This window comes from Camelina sativa, chromosome 7, assembly GCF_030686135.1.
Source record: "Camelina sativa cultivar CO46 ecotype springtype chromosome 7, ASM3068613v1".
NCBI lineage: Eukaryota > Viridiplantae > Streptophyta > Magnoliopsida > Brassicales > Brassicaceae > Camelina > Camelina sativa.
Window position 1 is genome coordinate 24,243,555 of NC_141886.1, and position 20,133 is coordinate 24,263,687.

Here is a 20,133-nt window from a genome sequence, read left to right on the forward strand (position 1 = left end):
TACTATATTATCATCTATATATATATACTAGATTAGGACCCGCCCGATGTGAGGGTTTAGATTTTTTAAAATAAAATAAAATTTAAAAGAATATAAAGTAAATATTTTAGTAATCTATCTATAAAAGTAAATAGATACACCAAGGTATCCAATGTGACATTTGGTGTAAAAGGTGCGAATCTGCGGTTGAGACTATTAATCATGTTTTCTTTGAATGTCTTCGCTCGTGTGAAGTTTGAGATTTATCTCCGACTCTGGTCTCGTCAAAGGGTTTTACATATGAGTCAGTATAATCGAATTTGGATTTTGTTTTCTGGAAAGGTGCCTCTCAAAAAGGTGATTCTGATCAACTTCTTCAATTACCATGAATTTTATAGGCAATCTAGAAAGCCATAAACAAAAAAGTTTTTCAAGATTTAGAGATTGAGGCAAATGATAGAATTGCTAAGGCTTTGGGCGATAAGTTAGCCTGGGAAGATGCTCTCTCTTTTACGGTGCTTATGTCAGCTCCATCTCCGTCTTCGCATGTCCATGTTTTTCACCTCGTGTCTAAGACGGAGCCTCTCCCCTTGCATTTGGAGTTAGAAGAGTTGTTGTGAGCCATGGAGCAGATATGTGCTATAGGAATCACTTGTCAACATTTTGAATCTGATTGTGCTGAGTTACTCACTCTGGTGCAGTCCAAGATTCCCCGTCTTTCTCCAACCTGCTCGATGAGTTTAACTCGCTGGAGTCCTTCTCACTATTCTTCATCTCATGGATCCCGCATGCGGCAAATACGAAGGCGAAGTATCTTGTATGTGCTTCATGTTCTCTTATCTCTGAAGTTTCTTTTGTAAACTCTTTCCCTCCGGCTTAGGCAACTAACCAAGAAATTTCCTTTTAATTTATTGTTTTGTTGAAAAAAAAAAGTAAATAGATATACTTTTAGTTAAAGAAAATAGTTGTAGATGAGTTCAAAGTTATTAAAATAAAATGAAATTTAACAAAGAATATATATTTAATTCTTTTCGTAAGTAAAAACAATGTATAAAAGTAAAGAGATAAAGTTTAGTTATAGAAAATAGTTGTTTTTTTTTGCTATAATACACTAATGTATATCCATTTACAAATATACTATCTACATTACCACTAAAAATGTATTTGTACACACAAAAATATTTTACTTGTAAAATATACTCTTTAGTCTTTACTACAACCAACAAATTTTATTTATGAACACATTAAATAACCTATTATATATCTCTTTATTTTAATATTTTTATAGTTACAAAAACACATACGTTAATCTTATGTACTCATATCTTATATATATTACAAAAACAGTCTTTTTAAATAAATTATTTGATTGGTGAAAAAAATATGAGACGATTTATTATTATTTTCTACTTCAACAATCTTTTTCTTTTTGTGAAGGTGAGTATTTACATTTTTTTTAAAAACAGTAATTAATTGTATAATTTTTCACAATCATTTATTTATCTTATAAAAAAAAGTAATCCTTTTTTTTGTAAAATTAGCAACTTAAAATTAAAATAAGTAAATAATATTATAATTTCGAATTTCTATTTATTAGGTTTTCTTTTCTCTATTTTACTTATATATAAAATCTTTTTATGGTAGGCTTTGAATTTTTAGATTTTTATTTTTAAATTTTTTAATAAATTTAGAATTTACACGTGTCAACATCTGAATGATACAATTGACACGTGTCACGATCTTGTTAATTAGTAATTTTGTCATCAAACTTTATATAATAAGATATATTAGTCTAGAGTCTAGACCTATTAGACTTAATGATAAGTTTATTAAATTCAGATCTAACATGTAACACATGCGATTACGATAAACACTTTACCGAATAACTCCATGACGTGTTATTCTCCTTGCAATATTGGATGTTTTACTAACACTTTTAAACTGTGCCATACCAACAGCTAAACCTAATTCTCGAGAGTATTGTTAGGGATTACAAAATTCTGAAATGTTCGATTAGCCTTACATCATTATTTTACAAGAAAATGTATTTCTCAAATTTGAATCCTATACTTGTTGTAAAAACCCTTAAATGTTGGATTAGACAAAATATGTTTGTAGGGATGTTTGTAGTCGTCGAATTAAGATGCAAAGGGGTGATTTCATAACTTAATTAGAGAGAGGTAAGTCAAGAAGAAGAGACGAGAGATGCATCGAGATAAGAAAAAGAGAAGAAAGGAGAAGAAGATGGGGGAAGCACGTGGAGTGAGCATGACGAGGTCTCTTTGTGTTTTGTAATCTTTCCATTAGTACCTAATCTTTCCATTTCTGGAATGTTTTCTCTCTTCCGCTTCCTTTTTCTCAATCTACTCAACAACTCTCCCTTCTTCAATGCCCTTTTTAATCACATTGTTAATCTTTTACCAATAAAATCACTCTTATTATTAATATATATAGACAGATCATTCTCATTGGATCTGAAATCTCTTTGTCTATAAGTGAAAATTTTACAGGCTAATCTTGTTAGAGATACTTTAAGTTATATATGTAGGAACTTGTTTGCTGTCTATTGGTTTATTGGTACTTGTTCTCACTCGTCTATCTTTGAACTTGAGCACCTAATTTGAATTTGGATATATATGTACTAATTCTGATCCTCTTCTCGATATTTGTTTTACAATATACTAAGTAAAGCTAAATACCTAGTTGTAAGTCATATTCAAGATATCATGACACAGCTGGATTAAAATGCATCGATTCTAAGGTGTTATTCTTCACTCGTTCTTGAAAAAAAAAATGGTTAATAATCAGTTCATTCTCTGTCCTAGTCGTTTCTATAAGTAATGAGACATTTGGTTCAATAATGAAACTTTATTTGGTGTTCGTAGCAACTATAAATTCATGGGATTGTTGCTACGTATGGTGTTAGATGAGTGATCATCGAAACAAATACTAAATCCGAAAGATGATATGATACCATAACAAATTGGGTGAGGAAAGCTAATCGGACACTCCCATCTACAACACTTTTTCAGAATGATGAAAAATTTTCAGACGAAGTTCTCAAACAAAGTCATCATCATCTTATGATAATTCCTGTTTTGTTTAACTAAGTTTGAATATATGATTCAAATCCAATAGCTTATTTCTATAAATTAGTATATTAGTAGTCAATTACATTAGTCTTGTAATTTTAAAAACTTTGACGTACATCACAACTTCTAATTACAGATACAGATATTACACACTAATTATATGATTTTTAACTTTTTCTAAGAGAGTAAACCCATAAATTGAATTTACATTCTTTCTTTAGTTTTTGATTTTGACATTGTCCTCCTGATTTATTAGAGGTCAAGACAGCCACAGACTTCGAAACAGCAACCAATGCACTGGAAACAAGCCAATGCTGCACATATCTGAGAGAAGACTACGGTGCACTGATCGCTCACCCTAGACATGCACTGCAAGCAACACATACAGCAAACTCGATCCACCACTCCTGACGCCGCTCTTATCAGAAGTTCCGCTCCATCCGCCTCCTTAGGCTCCTCCATCCACGGTGGCACGTTCTTTAACGTTGCCACAATGTTACCGAACCCATACCCTTGCTTCCCAAGCAAACTCGTTCGAAAGCTGTTGTTCCTCTGCATCTGCTTGTGGATTTGGTACGGCGGGTTTCTTAGAATCTCTTTGATTGAAACTGGTCTTGCCATAGTCTTCTCTTCGTCGTCTTGCTGGAGTGATAAAACCATTTGTGTGTACTCGCTAGGAGCCCCTGTTTGTATACTCAATCTCATGACCTGATCATACAAAAACGATAAATTTAGTTAATAAGAAACAAGAGACCAACATTGTGGAATCACAACCCCTAGTTAAAACCTTCTCTTGTAGCTCTTTCTTGTCTTCGAACCAAGCTCGAGCAGTGAGTTCATCGATTTGTCTCCTTGCAAGAACCTGCTGTTCAAAGGTTAGCAAAAGGAGCTTTGTTGTGTTCCTACGAGATTATATGTAAGTAATTAGGTAACCTTGTCTAGAGGAATGTCTTTAGCCTTCTGCACTGTTAACTCTATTGTGAAACAGCTCAAATCAGCCAGTGTGCCTCTGAGTTCAATTTCATCTGGAAACTCTCCTTTGTATCTTCCAGACAAGATCAACGGATCACCGAGCGTAATGTCTGGAACCTGAGAAGGAAACAACTGCAAAAACAAAGAAAGACAAGAAGGTCAAAAAAGAAATATCAAGAAACGAACTCTATGTTATAGAAGGTGTATAAGTACCTCGACTGAGCGGAGGAGTTTGAGAGCATCAAAAGTGGTATTGGCTACGATCGTTGAAGAAGCTATATCAAATAGTCTACTCATCTGATGCTCAAATGAATCTGGCTAGGTGTATTTTTAATACAAAGCAAGAAATGTTTTTAGCTTCTTGATTCTGAATTAGTACAATATCAGCAATAGTCAAACTAGAGGGTATTACAATCTACCTGTGTTGTTCGTGCCATCATAGTAACCATTCCCTATCCGTGCTAGCATTCGCAAGAAGTAATGGTTGCAAAACGAACCTGTGGAATTGTTTCTAACTAAGACTTTGATATTTATATGAGAGAGTAAGCAAGAAAAGCAAAAAAAAAACAGAGTTTACTTACCAATGCCAAAGGTAGATATCCGAGGAGAAATCGATTTCCCTTTTCTGCTACAACATTCTTTCATATCATTACATATCTCTCTCTCGTTTTCAACAGATCCATCAGTGACAAGATATACAAGAGGAACTCCAATATTGCTTCCTTCAAGCAGTTTCATAGCCTAAAACATACATGAAGAAGACTCGCTGAGCAATCTTTGGCTTATGTCTTGACAGAGAGATCAGATAAGTAACGAACCTGTTTGAGGGGAAGTAACATGTTTGTTCCACCATTTGCAATCAAATTACTATCAAGCCATTCAGTCACAGCAGAGATAGTATCATCTGTTGCAAACTCCATCGAAGTTGAGAACTCCATAATGTCATCGTTGAAGGCGATTATGTTGAAAACATCTTCAGCTTGTAGCTTAGCCAAACACTCTAACAAAGCTTTCTTCACATCCTCTAGTGGCTTCCATTTCATGCTTGCACTTATGTCAATCACAAACACAACTCTTCGTTTGAAAAGCTACAGATAATAACAACATTGCATTGATCATATGTCACAGTTAAGCAGAAGAAGATTCGGTAGTCGTTGTAGTAATAAAAACAAACCTGCTTATGTTTGGTGGTTCCAGGGAAAAGGTACAAACAGAACATTCCTCTATCATCTGAATCCCATGGAGATGGAGACTTAACCAAAACATTACCAGTCAGATCACCAGACGAAACCTATAAAACGAAAAAAAATAAAGCTCGATCTAAGTATCAAGAAGAAGAATACAAAAAAAATGCTTCAGGGATATCAAAGAAACCTCACATTGAATGAAACACTAAAATCAGTTCTTGACCAAGATGATACTTCAGCTTCATACTCACAACTTAATTTACCAGCTTCACGATGAGTCACCTGAGAATGATCTTCACACAATTACTCAATCCACACAGTAGTAACAATCTTGAAAAAACAAACTGTTAACACAACAATGTAAAATTACCTTTAAAGGATGGCTTGTATAATTACAAGCTATTTCGCCGCCAATAACACAAGAGTTCATGTTCAACTCAATCTTTTCTCGTTTAATAATCTCTTTGCCTACAGGAACCACATAAGCAGGGAATCTAAAAGGCACATTTAGATGAAACTTGCCGTCTCTGTAAATCAATTTCTGAGACCAATTCACATTAACCGTAAAGATTGATCCTCCATCAACCTAATAAGTTTTATTGACCATCGTTAATAACAAAATCCAAAAGAGGTTAGCTATAAAAAGTGAGACAGAGAGAACAAACATGTGGGATCTTGAAAGTATATATATGAGACTTGAAGAAACGTGAATCTTTGTCTTTATGAACGTTTTCAAAGTCAGAAGTTTCATCCTCTGTAACTAGTTTGGTCTTGTAAGATTTCTCATTGCTCAAAACATAAATCTCAGCACCTAGAAGTGAGCCCTGGTTACACAAAATGTGTTCAAAAGTATATAAAACAATGCTATTAAAGGAAAGATAGATAAAAGTAGTTTTTTTTTCTTTCCTTTTTTGTCGTTTTGTTGTAATGAAATTTACCTTTTCACCCATGGGAACACCGACACAGCAGTCAAAGCGTTTGCTAGGCATAACGCAGTGAACTCGCCACCGTCCAGAGATACTGACGAACGCCGTGTCGAGCCAGCAGTCTACTCTCATCTCAACTCCGAGCATCTGAAGCGGCACTAGCGCCGAAGGATCGCACCGTGCGTGAACGTACGGCTGGTAGCTAGGAACGTCGGGGTTATCAACAGCCACCGGATCTGTGATAGAAGCGTAAGCCGTAATCGCCGTCGGGAGAAAATTCTCCGGCGATGAAGGAGGATGATCCGACGGGACTAAAGGAGGAGTGATGCCTTTGCCGTAGTATATCCTTCTTGAAAGCTTGAGACCTTGCTCAACTCGAATTGCGAACTCTTCCGACATTTTTTTTTTTTTTTGGTCTCCGGCGATGATGAGACTGAGATGTGAAAAGAGATTTTAGCAGGTCCGTGTTTAATGGGTGATTTTTAAATCGGCCGGTGAAAGGAACGGCGAGAGAAAAAAAGATTTTAATTAAGTTGAGGATAGTGTTACCCAATGGCTTATAAGCACGTGGAAAGCATCCTGCCGCCACAAAGTCACGGATTATGTTTTTTTTTTTTTTTAATTTAGTTTATATAATATTTTTCGTTTTTTTTAATTGGTTTGTTATGGAATAAAATAGATTCTTTTCTTTCTGTTTTTTTTTTCTTCAACATTGTATATAGATTAAATAGTTTCAACTTTATACTCAATAATAGTTTCAACTTTAAACATAATAATAGTTTGGTGGAAAAAAGAATAGCTAACATTATTTGGAGGTTTTTTGTTATTTTGAGTTGAAAATTGCAATTGATAGTTGAATGTAAATTTTTGGCGTCAAAATTACATTCTTAAATCTCAACTAAAGAAGATGACAGAAAGAAAAAAAGAAACGAAAAAAAACACTTTAGGTTATGGTTTCATACTTTCATTCCATTTTTACTAAACAAATATGTTTCGGCTAAAACTCTTTCTTGATTTTGGACGAATACTTTAGTTTAGGCAACTCATCTCATATAACGTCAACCACGTTTATCTGAATCAAACAGGAATTATATTTCTTTATGTAGTAATTAAAAGTGCTTTTGTAAGTTTTCAAAAATAAAAATCTTGAAAGAAAAGTTGATTTATTTTTCTACTTCTGTGTCAAATGCTTTGACAATTAAAGTATTTTGGGTTTAAAGAAAGTGGTATTTGCTATTCTTTGTGGGCTTCATGGTGTTTTTGAAGATGAGAAAGTAGTATCCTCTAACCTCTATAAGTCTACATGGGTGTTTCTTGTATGATTCCTTATGGATTCTCTTGGGAGTTTTATTCTTTTTTTTATATATATATAAGAGAATGTACAATGAGTCTTAGTTTTTTAGTTGTATAGACCATGTTCATAAATGGCTAACAATAGAGGAAAGTTTGGGGATTTTATAATCTTTTCCAGTTTAGGAATGTAAAACTAGAATCCTTTCTGAGGATCTTTAAAATCAAAAATCCATTTGACCAAAAAAAACAGTGTTCTTCGTAGGGGAAAGAAACTATTTCAACTCTCAAATCAACAAAAGAAAAAAAAAGAAATCAACAGATTATGAACATTTCCATCATTTTCTTTCCATTGATTATGGTTCATTGTCTATCAACACCTCAACTACTTTTGCTATTCCAAATTTTTATACTTCTTGGTCAAATCTTTACAAACCACAATATATATTGATGTAACAAAGTGTTCACATATCTTATCTTTTACTCGCAGTTAATGTATTTATTCTTCAATAGACGAAGCAGCTAGGATTTGTTAACAAACCGTATAACTGATGTTCAATTATCATTTTATTTTGATCATTAAAGAAAGAAAAAAAACTATATTCATTCCACGATTTTGGTTTTAAAATTTTTTGTTTGATATAGAATTCCATCATTTTGTTTAAAAATGTTATGAGAGTTTATGAAATCAGAAACGTTGTTAGTTTTTCTTTTTCCATATAGGTCACACCTAAAGAAAGGAAAAATATCCCGCTACCATATCTAATTTTTTCGAATGTCGAATTTATACGACAATAAAGATTATATGAATTAGATAGGCTTTGCTTTTGGATATTTCGGTTGATTGTATAGATCATTGATCATTCGACTACTATACTACTACATAATATATATCACTTTTAATTCAATAATTGAATAATGTAAATTAAAAAGAAACAAAAAACTCTACAGAATCCTCTGGCTCCACGTCGAGACCGGACCACGATCGACTACTCAATATAAATTCGACGAACCAGATTATTAGACATGTAGGCCATGTACAATAATAAGTTACAGTTATTATTATTACGTACAAAAACAAAACAACTTTAATCGGTTATTCGTATATTCTGATTTGTAGCTGTGAGTATTATGGTAGGCTAAAGAAATAACATGGTGATCATCCCCGTTGTCGTCAGACAGCTTTGTATCCTAATTTATTATTGAATTTAGTATTACATCAAACTACCACTGCTATTTGTTTTTATCAATTATCACTAATATTCAATTTATTTAAATACACAATATTTTATTTTTATAAATTTTAAAATTGGTAAATATTATTCAAAAATTGATAAATATTATCCCTTACAAAAAATTGATAAATATTCAAAAAATTCACCTTTCACAAGTGGAACAACCGAATAAACTCATTTGGAACTACACCCGATCAGGAGATTACACTGTTAAATCTGGGTACTGGTTCATTACTCCCTATTCTTTTGACCCGGAGAAGCTTTAAATATACCTCACAGATCAGTTGAACTCAAGAACAAGATCTAGAAATTGCATCTACTACCAAAGATCAAACACTTTCTATGGCGCATAATATCACAAGCTATACCAACCACAACAAAACTACGAACACGAGGCATGAATATTGATCCTTTATGTCCAAGATGTCGCCAAACAGAGGAAACAATCCACTATGCTCTATTGTCATGTCCATTTGCACTAATGGCTTGGAGATTTTCCAGTACTTCTTCTTTAAATATCAATCAACTACCATCAAATTCAGAAGAGACCATCGCTCAATTGATATCTTCTCAATCGCAAACAACCAACACATTTGATTCTCTTCTACCTTTTGTCCTCCTATAGCGTATTTGGAAAGCACGAAATAATCAAGTTTTCAACAATTATCATGAGAGTGCTTCTAAAACAGTTCTACAGGCAAAGTCAGACACAAAAGAATGGATTAGTAATTTACAACACACATCAACACCATTGTCTGTCCCAAGAGCGAACACAACCACCTGGTTACCTCCAACACATCCGACTCTCAAATGCAATTTTGATGCGAGTTTTGACCATCACACACAACAGGCCACAGGAGGATGGATATTTAGGAACCATATAACATATTATGAGATGTAAAATATATATATATATATTAAAAAACATATCTTCAGAAATATAAATAATGTTCCCTTTCTAATAATTTTAAATTTATTCACCAATTTAAATTTTTGGAAAACAAAAATATGTCTCCTATTTAAAAATTCCAATGACTATTCAAATATTTTTAAATTTTATCAAAAAATAACTACTACAATAATCATAATAATAAGATATTAATTTTTAATAATAAATGGTGATTCAACGATCTTAACATGTTATTGAATTTTTTGAAAAACCCCACATTCATTTTTCCCTATAAATTTTCACCACTACTATACTTTTTATTATTATTTACCATTTTATACATTTTTCTCATGATATTTTTAAATTTAGAATTAGTTTTAATTGATTAGTCTTAAAACATTGTCTTATCTATTTAATGGCATCTATATGTAGATAATAACGTGAAATATAAAATATATGAATTTGATTTTTAATAACACAAAAAGACAGATTACTATAACTGATAACATTTTCCACCACGTTTAAATTGTTTTCCATATTTCACGGGTGAAAAATATTTTTACCCAAAATAATTAAATGTCAATTTGAATAAAACCAAAAAAAATCTAATTATGATAGTTAGGTTAGGTCCCAAATACTAATTTTAATTAATATAATTTTTAAATAATTGATTTATCTCGCATATAATAATGCAGGTTGTTATTTAGTACATACTTATTAGTTATTACAAACGTCATTTCGCATTACTAATCAAAGTATTGGGATAAATAGATTCGTTAAAAGAAAACATAATCGTTAATAACTGAAGTAAAAGCTGATTTAACGGATTGTTGTCTGCCGTGCTTTCCATTAGTAATGAAAATTAATAATATTTGGCAAAACTTTAATTACTCAATATTTTTTAGGTTATGGTCCACTAAAGATTTGAGACTGCCCTACCTTATTTATAAAATGAAGCTGTAACCACTAGTTTTTCGGCGTCGGGCCAACCATAACACTACCTCTTGTTGCTGCTGACATTTCAATTTTTAATTATTTTCCTACGTTATGATATGATTATTAATTTGATTTTAATTTTGTTTTGTTATTTGTTTCTTCTGATAACCAAAGTCAATACACTCGTAATAAGTTATAATAACATTTTTATTTCAACTATTATGTGTCATCGATCGAAATAAGTAGTCGTCAAGCAAATCTTTTGTGTATTTAAATATTTTGTATACTATAGTACTAATCACTTCCGCAATTGACAAGCTGACAACAATCATTTGAAAAACGACATGAATGTGCGTGTCATGACCAACTCAATGTAATTGCTTTTTGGAAAAACCATTACTAATTTAAAATGAGAAGTACCTCGATCGAAAGCGTGGTCATGGTTATAATATAAGTTTATTCTCCCTCTTAAGTATGCTTTTTGCTATGTTTATATTTTATCTACAGTTGCATACAGCTTATGGAAGATAATAGAGCTACCATATAAAACAACAAAACAATATATTACATAGAATACTCAATTTGGCTCTCAGAGGCCCATGCTTTTAATATCATTGTTTAAGTGGGTCAAAACTTTTAAACTAAACGGAGGCCCATAAGTAATATATATCAATACTGGGCCTTCGGTGTTTCTCCAATCTAGCGCATAGAACGAGTGAACCTTATTTTTAATTAGTTCTTTTTCTACGACATATGATTTCTCTTTCAATTATGGAAAATAAAATTTGTTTGAACAGTAAATTTGTATTTTATTCTTGTAGAGATAATAATTTAAACAAAAAAAAGACTGATAGTAGGCGGTGAAAATTTAATTAAAAAAAAAAAGAATCGTCATATTTTTATACAAGAAACAATCTTATTATATTTTTGATCGGCGGTGAAAATTTGTTTTCATTTTTTTTTTCTGGTCTTTTGAAACTTTGGTGGCAAATAACTAACATAAGGTCGGTTTTGTGTGTGATGGCCCTTCATTTCCGGAACTTTTGTTTCTTCTTCAGGTAGACTTTTTATGCATCATAAGTCAAGTCACGTCAATGTCTTACTTTTATATGTGCAATATATATATGTGTATTCCGTAATAACTAATTTTATTTTCTGTATATTGTATATGCATCCAATTCCAGACCTTCGGAGTTGACCTATATTAAATTACTAATAAATAAGCCAGGCTTGATCCATAAAATCCCGAAATTCTATATATATATATTTTTTTAATATCAATATTACTTCTCTTCGTCATCGAATTCCAACTGTTGAGAAACGCCATATGTACTCTTTATTATCAAATGCTGAAAGGCCAAAATTTCCAAAATTAAGGACACATCCACGAATCTGTATATCAAAACTTTTTAGTTGTGTTAACCAATTAATTATCCACGTGAAACACACCTTGAAGATTTCCAACCGATGATGTGAACACTTTTAGTGTGACGGCTTCATAATTGACATTTTACAATATTTTGTATATATATATATGTTTGCTTTGCATATATAGGATTCGAACTGGATTAAGTTAACGTGCAAGATCTCACAGATCATATATTTCAAGACATGTTGTTTCTAGAAAGACTAGAATATACTTGTAAGGACGCTAAGAATAAACAATATTAAGAACTATATATACGTTATAATGAAATACATTGGTGGGTGGTGGATTAATAGTTTATAGTTAGTATTTTATATACAATTACAAGCCGAACTAGCAAAAAACATATGCTACACTTCTCGTCATTTGGTAAACTTATAGTACAAATTATTATGTAATGTTGGACATGGGCTGCGCCCAATATGCCACTCGGCCCAATAAAATTCATTAATTGTAATTTTGGTCCGACAAAATTAGAAGCAGGTCATTAACATTCCGCAGAAGGTAATCATTTCACGTTGGGAACCCTAGGGAACCCTACTTCCACACTCGCCTATAAATAACATCATACATTTATTAAGATGATCATCCTGACCCTCCCCGACAATACCTAGAGAGCAATATTTTGCATCGAAAACCGTTATTGTCTTTTGTGTAATTCATTTCTACTTTCGAGCTCGTCGTTATTAGCTTGTTAGTTCTCCTGTGAACTGACGAGCTCAATCATGATTCGTGTTAGTGACGATCTCACGTTTTCATCGTTAATAAAGAACTAGCTTCATTTTTCCCCGCAAAATCTTATTTACTTAGTGTTGTGCAATCCCCAGTACAAACATGTAATTACGGAAATCTGCTTTTGTTAGTGTTTAAGAACTTAGAAACTATGATTAGTTAGTATGGATGATAAAGAATATAACTTAAAATTTCGTTTGTTAAAAAAACCATTATTATGATGTTTTTCATTAATTTATTTTTGTTGTCCTATAATCTATTAGGGCATTTGGCTATTTTCCTATCTGCAGTTGCTTGGCAATATATATTCGTCAATATGTTGGCTGTTGCTAGCTATTCTTTTGTCAACGTCGATCTATTGCTTATTAGTATATTATGTAAGTATCAAATGGAGTATAAAAGAAAGAATCAAAGTGTCAAGAGAACTATTTAAAAAAATATATATATATTGCAACTTGCTCTTTGTTGATTGGCCAGAAGGTTTATATTGGATCTATAGGAATCGCCAACAAGGCATATCCTTTGGGTTAATTATTCCACGCAATCATTCAACTAAAATATGAATTATATACGTGGCCATTATATGTATCCTATACTTTTTTAATTTTAAAAAATTTATTTTAGCTTTAGTTTTTCTTTTTCCCAAGCATTTAGTTCTGAGAATAATATTACAGATTCTAAATTCAACTATTTATTTACTAACATTTAGTGGGGTTATTGGTTTAAAATTTGAATAAAATTTTAAAGATTTTAAATGTTATGTAGAATTTATTGTTATTAGATCAAGATTTTGTTAAACTCTGTTAAAGTTTAGTGTTATTAGTTTGTGATTTGTAAAAAGTCATTTAAAATGAAAACAAAATGAGGTTATTGGATTCAGACTTTTATAAAGTTTTTGTGTTATCCAATTAAAAAAACAAAAAATATAGGATTGTTAATGAATTCAATTATTATGTTATTTGTTAATGATTTTCTATACTTTCTTTACAAAATAAAATCATGGAAAGTATCACAAAAATACATGGATTGTTTGAAGCAATTTACAAAATTTTAGAAAACTAATCAACAAAACTCTCAAGCAATCTTTAACTTATTCATTTTTAATGATTTTGTTGAACTCTTCAAAAATATTTATAAATTAGAATCTAATAACCACCCATTGTAAATATTTTGAAATCGAATGTATTTATCCATTCTGTGTGTGTAATTAAAGTGTAACATTTGAAAGAACAGACCAGTAAGGCAGTAAGTAACAAAACTATGTTTGTAACTTTAGTTAGAGTTAATGACATGTCGTCTTTCGAATTTCAAACTTTCGTAGTAATAAGGAAATTATAAATCCGTCATATATTTGGTTTTTTAAATTTATAATTGTATGAATCTAATCAAATAACTGGCTACTGTTGTTGACACCGCATGATATGACAAAAAAAATTATCACAATTAAACACGTATAATTATTAGAGGTTTTGACTTGGTCATAGTATATTAGCCAAGTTTCACCTAATTTACCTTTCACAAACACTCTTCAACATTTTCAAAATTTTGCATACTAAACCAAATTTCGCTAAAATCGAGAAATTTTAAGATACATAAATGTTTGTTTGATACATTAGCAAAATGAATGCCGTGATTAACTATATAAATATAGGCTATATATATACTACTATATAACATTATGGAGTCATATGGTGTTTTTGCCGTGCGTAATTAGAAGGGAACAATAATTATGTTTTGAAAATGGCGTCATAGACGCCGTGGCGATACATGATTAGCTAAATTAGTCAAATGAAACCAAACCGAAACGGCTGAAAACTAATAATAATTCATATTTTATATTCACAGGAATTTTAAATATCGTGTGAATATGTTTGGAGAAGAGGTCAGTTTCTTCGCCAGCTGGCCAAGTTCCTCAGATGGACGGTGAGGATTAAAAGTTTTCAGAAAAAAACATATTATCCGACGTGGCTTTTTTACCATTCTTCTTCCCTTTCATACTCCCTTTATAACACCAATCATTGCTTCTCCCTTCGCCTGCACATTCTCTCTCTCTCTCTCCCTTCTCTCTCTTCAAATATTTCCCAATTATAAACCTTTTTTTTTGTTTTTGGTTCTTTCTTTCTTCTCTGTGAAACGAGATTTTTATGAACAAGTACTAGTGGGGGGTAATACTAATATAAAGGGTAACTTTTTCCTAATTTGATATCAAGAGAAGCCAACAAAAAAAAAAAAAGAGAGAGCTTTTATATTTTGTGTGTGTGTGTGATTTACTCTGTTTTTACAATGGTTTTGTTTTGTGAAATTTTTATTGGTGAAGAAGGGAATTTAGAAGACGGGGAGTGGAGAAACGAATTATAATTGTAGAAAACAGAAAGAAAAAAAAAGTTTTTTTACTTTTTTAAAAATCTCTCCTCTGTTTCAGAAACAGAGACAGATCAAGAAGATATCACAAGCAGGCAGAACTGTGTCGTCATTCTCATCATCTCCTTCTTCTACTGGTAAAAGTCTCTCTTCTTGAGATCTCTTTATAGTAGTTTTGTGTTCGAAACTTTTGAATCTGGAGTGTTGATCAAATTCTCTTTCTCAACAGGGTTTTTTTATAAAAAAATATCAAGAAACCATGTCGGCGAGTGTACTAAGTGATCCAACAATGCTAATTTCAACACCAGAAGTAATCATCGTCTCGCCGGCGCCGGGGACACAGACCTCCGGAGACGAGCCGGAGCAGGTTACGTGTGAGTGCTGCGGGTTAACCGAGGAGTGTACGCAATCTTACATAGAGATGATCAAAGAGCGTTACATGGGTAAATGGATCTGTGGGCTCTGTTCCGAAGCAGTCAAGTACGAAGTCATAAGAACGAAACGTTTCGTAACAACAGAGGAAGCTATGGCAAGGCACATGAACATGTGTAATAAGTTCAAATCATCAAGCCCACCTCCGAATCCGACAGGGCATTTGATCTCTGCTATGAGACAGATCTTGAGAAGAAGCTTAGATTCACCAAGAATGCTTAGATCCATGCCTAGTAGTCCTTCTAAGAGCATGTGCAACGGCGTTATTTTGGGCCGTCCTTCGTTTTTTTCTGATTTTAATTTAATTCAAAAAGGCCCAATATCGAAGAAACGCTTCTTATTTTGGGACGTTTTTCGTCCATCGACTTCGCCACGTGTTCTATTCTGATTGGGTGTAGAATTTCTCTAGGGTTAAAAGAAAAAAATTTCGAGAAACAAAATTTCTTCCTTCTTTCTTTTCTCTCGACGGCGACGGCAAACGCGATACACATCTTCGACGATTTCACGAAGCCGTTCCGCACTTAACCCTAAATTTGTTCATCATCGATCGATTCTACTGCAAAAAGGTACATCTTTTTCACTTCCTTCTCCGCACTTAACCCTAAATTTACTTGCTTTTTGTTTCCTGGGTCGTCTCTCATTGCGATTCATATACATCTTGCTTCAATTGATACTCTAGTTTGCTAAACCTGGCGCCATCATTGTCTGTCAACGTGGCACTAAGGTAACAACACTTGAGAACTTCTAGTTTCTGATTCGCTTCTAAGCTCTCTTGATCAGGCCGTCGTATTTTGGGTGCTATCACATAGCCCTGGGAGCCACTCCTTTTCACCGTAGCTCTGCTCTCAAGCTCTGGTTTAAGATTTTGTTTCTCAAATTTTTCTGGGTTTTGCTTGTGTTGAGGATGGAATTGTTTCGTTTGAGGAGATTGATTCGTGAATTGATGTTCCAAAATTCAAAATTTTCAGAATTTAGAAGAAGCTCTTGACCTCTTATTTCAGATTCTGTTAGTTCTAGGTTATGCTTATGTAATATAGGATGAAACAAATTTGATTGAGAAGATTGATTCATGGATGCTTTTAGAAGCTCTGTAGCTCTTATCCAGGTTGTGCTTGTCTTCAGGATGGAAACAATTTGTTTGAGGAGATTGATTTTATAAATGATGTTCTAAAAGACCAATTTGAATTTTAGAAGCTCTTGTGCTCTTGTTTTGGATTACATTCTCTATTGTTAGCTGTAGGTTATGTTTGTGTCTAGGATGATAACTTTATTTTGTTTGAGAAGATACGAGAATCTTGTTTATGGAGAAAGAGGAAGACTTGTTATTGCTAATGTAGTTTGATCTTTTAAGTTTTGGTTTGACATTGGTTATGTTCATGTTAAGTTGTGATTGAGAGATGCATTGTTTTTGCAGAATCAAATCTACAAACTTTTCCTCCATCTGCCACTCAGGGCAAGATCTCTGTGTATGTGAATACTTTTCGAGTTGTAGTTGGTTAAGGAATTTGGTTTCTTCAGTATTGGATTTTGCACTTTTGGTGTATATGAGCTTATAGATTTGTATTACTGCTTCTTTGATACTGTATGAGTTTGGTACAGCGTTTCCAAGGAAATTTCAAGGTTTTTATGAAGATTTTGTATTACTGCTTCTTAGGGATTTACTTGTTCATTTGTAGATGAAGGCTTTTTGTGTATCTTTATGGTCCTTAATTCCGGTTTTATTTTTGTAGGTTTGATAATATCACTTTTGTAAGAAGCAAGGAATCTGCTAGCAAGCAGAATTCTACTCAGGCTACTGCGGGATTGGTTGAAGCGATAGTGTGTGAAGGGAAGCAGCAAGATAGAGTTGGTGGTTCTTTTTTCAAAACTGAGGACATGTGCTGTACGCCAAAACTTGCAGATGCTGGTTCCTGCAATCTTGGAGAAGTTATGAGAAGTAAAGATGTCTCCGGAAGCTGTGATCATTAAGAAGACTGGATGGTACATTGTTTACTTCATAACATGTGATCCCGAACTGGATGGCACCACAATTAAAGGAAGAACAGTTTGGAAGAACAGAGGTGGCTATTTACAGGGAGAGAAGGCTCCTTTGATGAAGTTGTACGCCTTCATGCTATTGGCTTATGCGATCCTTGGCCTAGTTTGGTTTCCAAAAGTTGCTCCGTATTGGAAGGATGGAATCCAGTTGCACAGTTATATTAGCTTTGTAATTGCATTTTCCATCGGTGAATTGACCTTCCTGTTCTATGAATTTGCCTATCTCGACTCAGCTGGTATATGTCTTAAGGAGGTTACTGACCGTTCAACTTTTTGTAACTTTGTAACTTTGTAAATTTTTTATGTTTTCATGTTAATGTTATATGTTTTATTTTTATTAAATATTTACTATGAATTTACTTTTTAATTTAAATAATTAATATTTAAACTTTCAAATATTATTATTTTATTTAGGAGACCAAATACAAATAGACAGCAATGCTCATATTGAAAATAAGAACCTTTCAAAATAATAATAATAAATTTGGGGAACCAAAAACCAGGGGACACCAATGCCCATGGTCTAAAGACGACGACCAAGATCATCATGATTGTGTTTCTTCTTCTTCTACTGTTTTGTCTAGGTCTGATAGCTGTTTCGCTAGTTTGACTTTGACATAAAAAAAAAAAAAAAAAACACATCGTTGAAAAAAAGAAAAATGTTTTTAAACCGTCGGTTTAGGGTCCCACCTTGGATTAAATCCGGTTTTCAGATTTGTAAAAATTTCGTCGGTAAACCAAAAATTGGTCACTGTATGTGTTTTTGCCGGATTTGTATACCTTGTGGAAACTTTTTGGGCGTAAAAGAACAATTCTTGCTTTTTCCCCCAATAGCTAATAAAGGTTCGGAATTGTGTCACTGTGAGCTTAGTTAAACAAGAACAAAATAAAGAAAGATGTGTCTATATTATTCGATTAGAATTATGACATGATAAAAAAAAAAAATTTAAAGGAGATTCTTGGAGCAACTTATCATATAAAAATGACATGTATGAACAAAAACAATCGAAGGTAGGGCCATTGCTTATCTCTGTGATGATGCTTCTTTAAGCCATTAGACATCACATTAGTAGTTATTTTCTAATCACTCTTCAAAAAAAGTTATTTTAAAATCAAATGACTATATTGTAACGCATGAATCGGTAAGTAACATGTTCAAACGTTTGAGATATTGTTTTCTTGATTAAAAACAAAAGATTAGATGGGTTGGTTGTCCAATATTCACTAACTCTCAATAATTTATATAATAATTTTTGAATATATTATATTTCTGATGAGAACAAAAATTAGGAATCCTATTTGAGCATAATTGTAACGTGTAATCTCATGTATAAAGATGGAATTTAAAACAATCCCTCATATTTGTGCACTCGCAATTAATTGGCTAACTACATTGATTCGATTTTTTTTTCTATGATGAAAGATTGATTCGACATTTCGACTACTTAACCAATAAATTTTCCTTCAACTTGCTACGTATCTACTTAGAATATAATCAAAAGGAGAGGTGTTCATTTGAAGGGATCACATGCGAGAAATATAAGTACACGACATACACAACACAAGTTTCTATTTATGTGTACTGAAAGTCACAAATAAAATTCAAACTCGAAGTTTCATTTTCAAGTTTTCTAGGTTAGAAAAATCAGTATGCATATATGTTGCGTATCGAGCATATATATGCCACGGTTCCACCATTACCACTCTTTTGCCTATTTTCAAATCAAGTCGATGTGTTGTTCTGTTAGTGAATTCTCTTAGGATTTACTGCGTATTGTTTCATTTTTTTGGAGCTTAACGCATGCTTTTCACTACTATTAATTAGTTGTCACTTTCTATTACTATGCTACGTGTGTTTGTTGTAGCTTGAAACATGTATCCTTGACGTGTTAAGCAAAAAAATCAAATAGGAGGAGATTGAAAGAACTTGAACTGATGGTCACAACAGTATGGATCATTGATTGGCACAACAACATGAGAGATGCGACATGAGCTGATGTGGCAATTAAGAGTTGTGCTGGACGCGGGTACATTTTCAAAAGATACAAAATATATGCACTAGCATCACCTATAAAAACAGAACAAGTTCGAGATGATTCGAGTACATATCTATGCAGAGCTAATACCTAGGACTAAAAGTTGAATTCACGTGTGTTTAAAAGAGGTCATAAAAGTAGGCACACCGAATATTATAAACGTTCGGCAAATATGATTAACAAAATTGCATAGTTTGCAATTCTTTCTTACCTTAATATATGAATTGAAAACGTCCCACAGGCCTATATATCACACATAAAGGAATATACATTCATTGTCCACAAATTTTAAGATGCAAACACAAAGCCTAAGGATCCGTACGTACATGAGTAATCGATCACTTTGGTACAACCAAAGTTCAAGTATAGTCAGTTCGACATTAGTTTGATTTCAATTCCTTACAAAATTGGTGATAGTCGAAGATTGGAAGTCGATAACGAATTCCATACGATTTATATATATATACAGTTTTTTGTCCACCTCGGATTTCATAATTTGATTCTAAGTTAGCATTGGATTGTTGATCAATTCTCTCAACAAGGTTTTAAATCAAAGAAACCATGTCTACTAAGTGATCCAACAATGCTAATATTTTCAACACT

General features: G+C 32.7%; 2 protein-coding genes across 7 annotated transcripts; one reads left to right on the forward strand and one right to left on the reverse strand.

The window, feature by feature from the left end:
- Window positions 1-3,100: 3,100 nt before the first annotated feature.
- On the reverse strand, window positions 3,101-6,867 carry LOC104701934 (uncharacterized). 2 transcript variants are annotated; one of them, XR_015562261.1, is made up of 12 exons: window positions 6,169-6,793; window positions 5,896-6,054; window positions 5,601-5,816; window positions 5,423-5,512; window positions 5,218-5,334; window positions 4,862-5,131; window positions 4,625-4,784; window positions 4,463-4,540; window positions 4,257-4,361; window positions 4,005-4,175; window positions 3,859-3,933; window positions 3,101-3,779 (listed from the first exon to the last, which is right to left on the reverse strand). XR_015562261.1 is itself a non-coding variant. In XM_010417698.2 (12 exons), the coding sequence occupies exons 1-12, from the start codon at window positions 6,553-6,555 to the stop codon at window positions 3,324-3,326; spliced, it is 2,280 nt and encodes a 759-aa protein (XP_010416000.1). In that variant the 5' UTR covers window positions 6,556-6,867; the 3' UTR covers window positions 3,101-3,323. The 2 variants fall into 2 exon arrangements, 1 of the variants encoding a protein (XP_010416000.1); XM_010417698.2 differs by having other exon boundaries at window positions 4,257-4,357; window positions 6,169-6,867.
- A 7,810-nt stretch (window positions 6,868-14,677) lies between these two features.
- Window positions 14,678-18,353, forward strand: LOC104701935 (uncharacterized). Of its 5 annotated transcripts, XR_015562263.1 has the most exons (5): window positions 14,678-15,162; window positions 15,255-16,023; window positions 16,137-16,181; window positions 16,872-16,923; window positions 17,188-17,836. XR_015562263.1 is itself a non-coding variant. In XM_087459200.1 (3 exons), the coding sequence occupies exons 2-3, from the start codon at window positions 15,285-15,287 to the stop codon at window positions 18,043-18,045; spliced, it is 447 nt and encodes a 148-aa protein (XP_087315326.1). In that variant the 5' UTR covers window positions 14,678-15,162; window positions 15,255-15,284; the 3' UTR covers window positions 18,046-18,353. The 5 variants fall into 5 exon arrangements, 1 of the variants encoding a protein (XP_087315326.1); XR_015562262.1 differs by lacking the exon at window positions 16,872-16,923; XR_015562265.1 differs by lacking the exon at window positions 16,137-16,181.
- Window positions 18,354-20,133: the final 1,780 nt, after the last annotated feature.

Excerpts from the sequence above, each read along its gene's own strand:
- LOC104701934 (XM_010417698.2), bottom strand. The coding sequence starts at position 6,555 with ATGTCGGAAGAGTTCGCAATTCGAGTTGAGCAAGGTCTCAAGCTTTCA. Across the intron at positions 5,513-5,600 it reads ATACAAGCCATCCTTTAAAG|GTGACTCATCGTGAAGCTGG; the intron begins GTAATTTTACAT and ends GATCATTCTCAG. Across the intron at positions 4,785-4,861 it reads TGTTACTTCCCCTCAAACAG|GCTATGAAACTGCTTGAAGG; the intron begins GTTCGTTACTTA and ends TGTATGTTTTAG.
- LOC104701935 (XM_087459200.1), top strand. The coding sequence starts at position 15,285 with ATGTCGGCGAGTGTACTAAGTGATCCAACAATGCTAATTTCAACACCA. Across the intron at positions 15,710-18,023 it reads AGTAGTCCTTCTAAGAGCAT|ACGACGACCAAGATCATCAT; the intron begins GTGCAACGGCGT and ends CATGGTCTAAAG.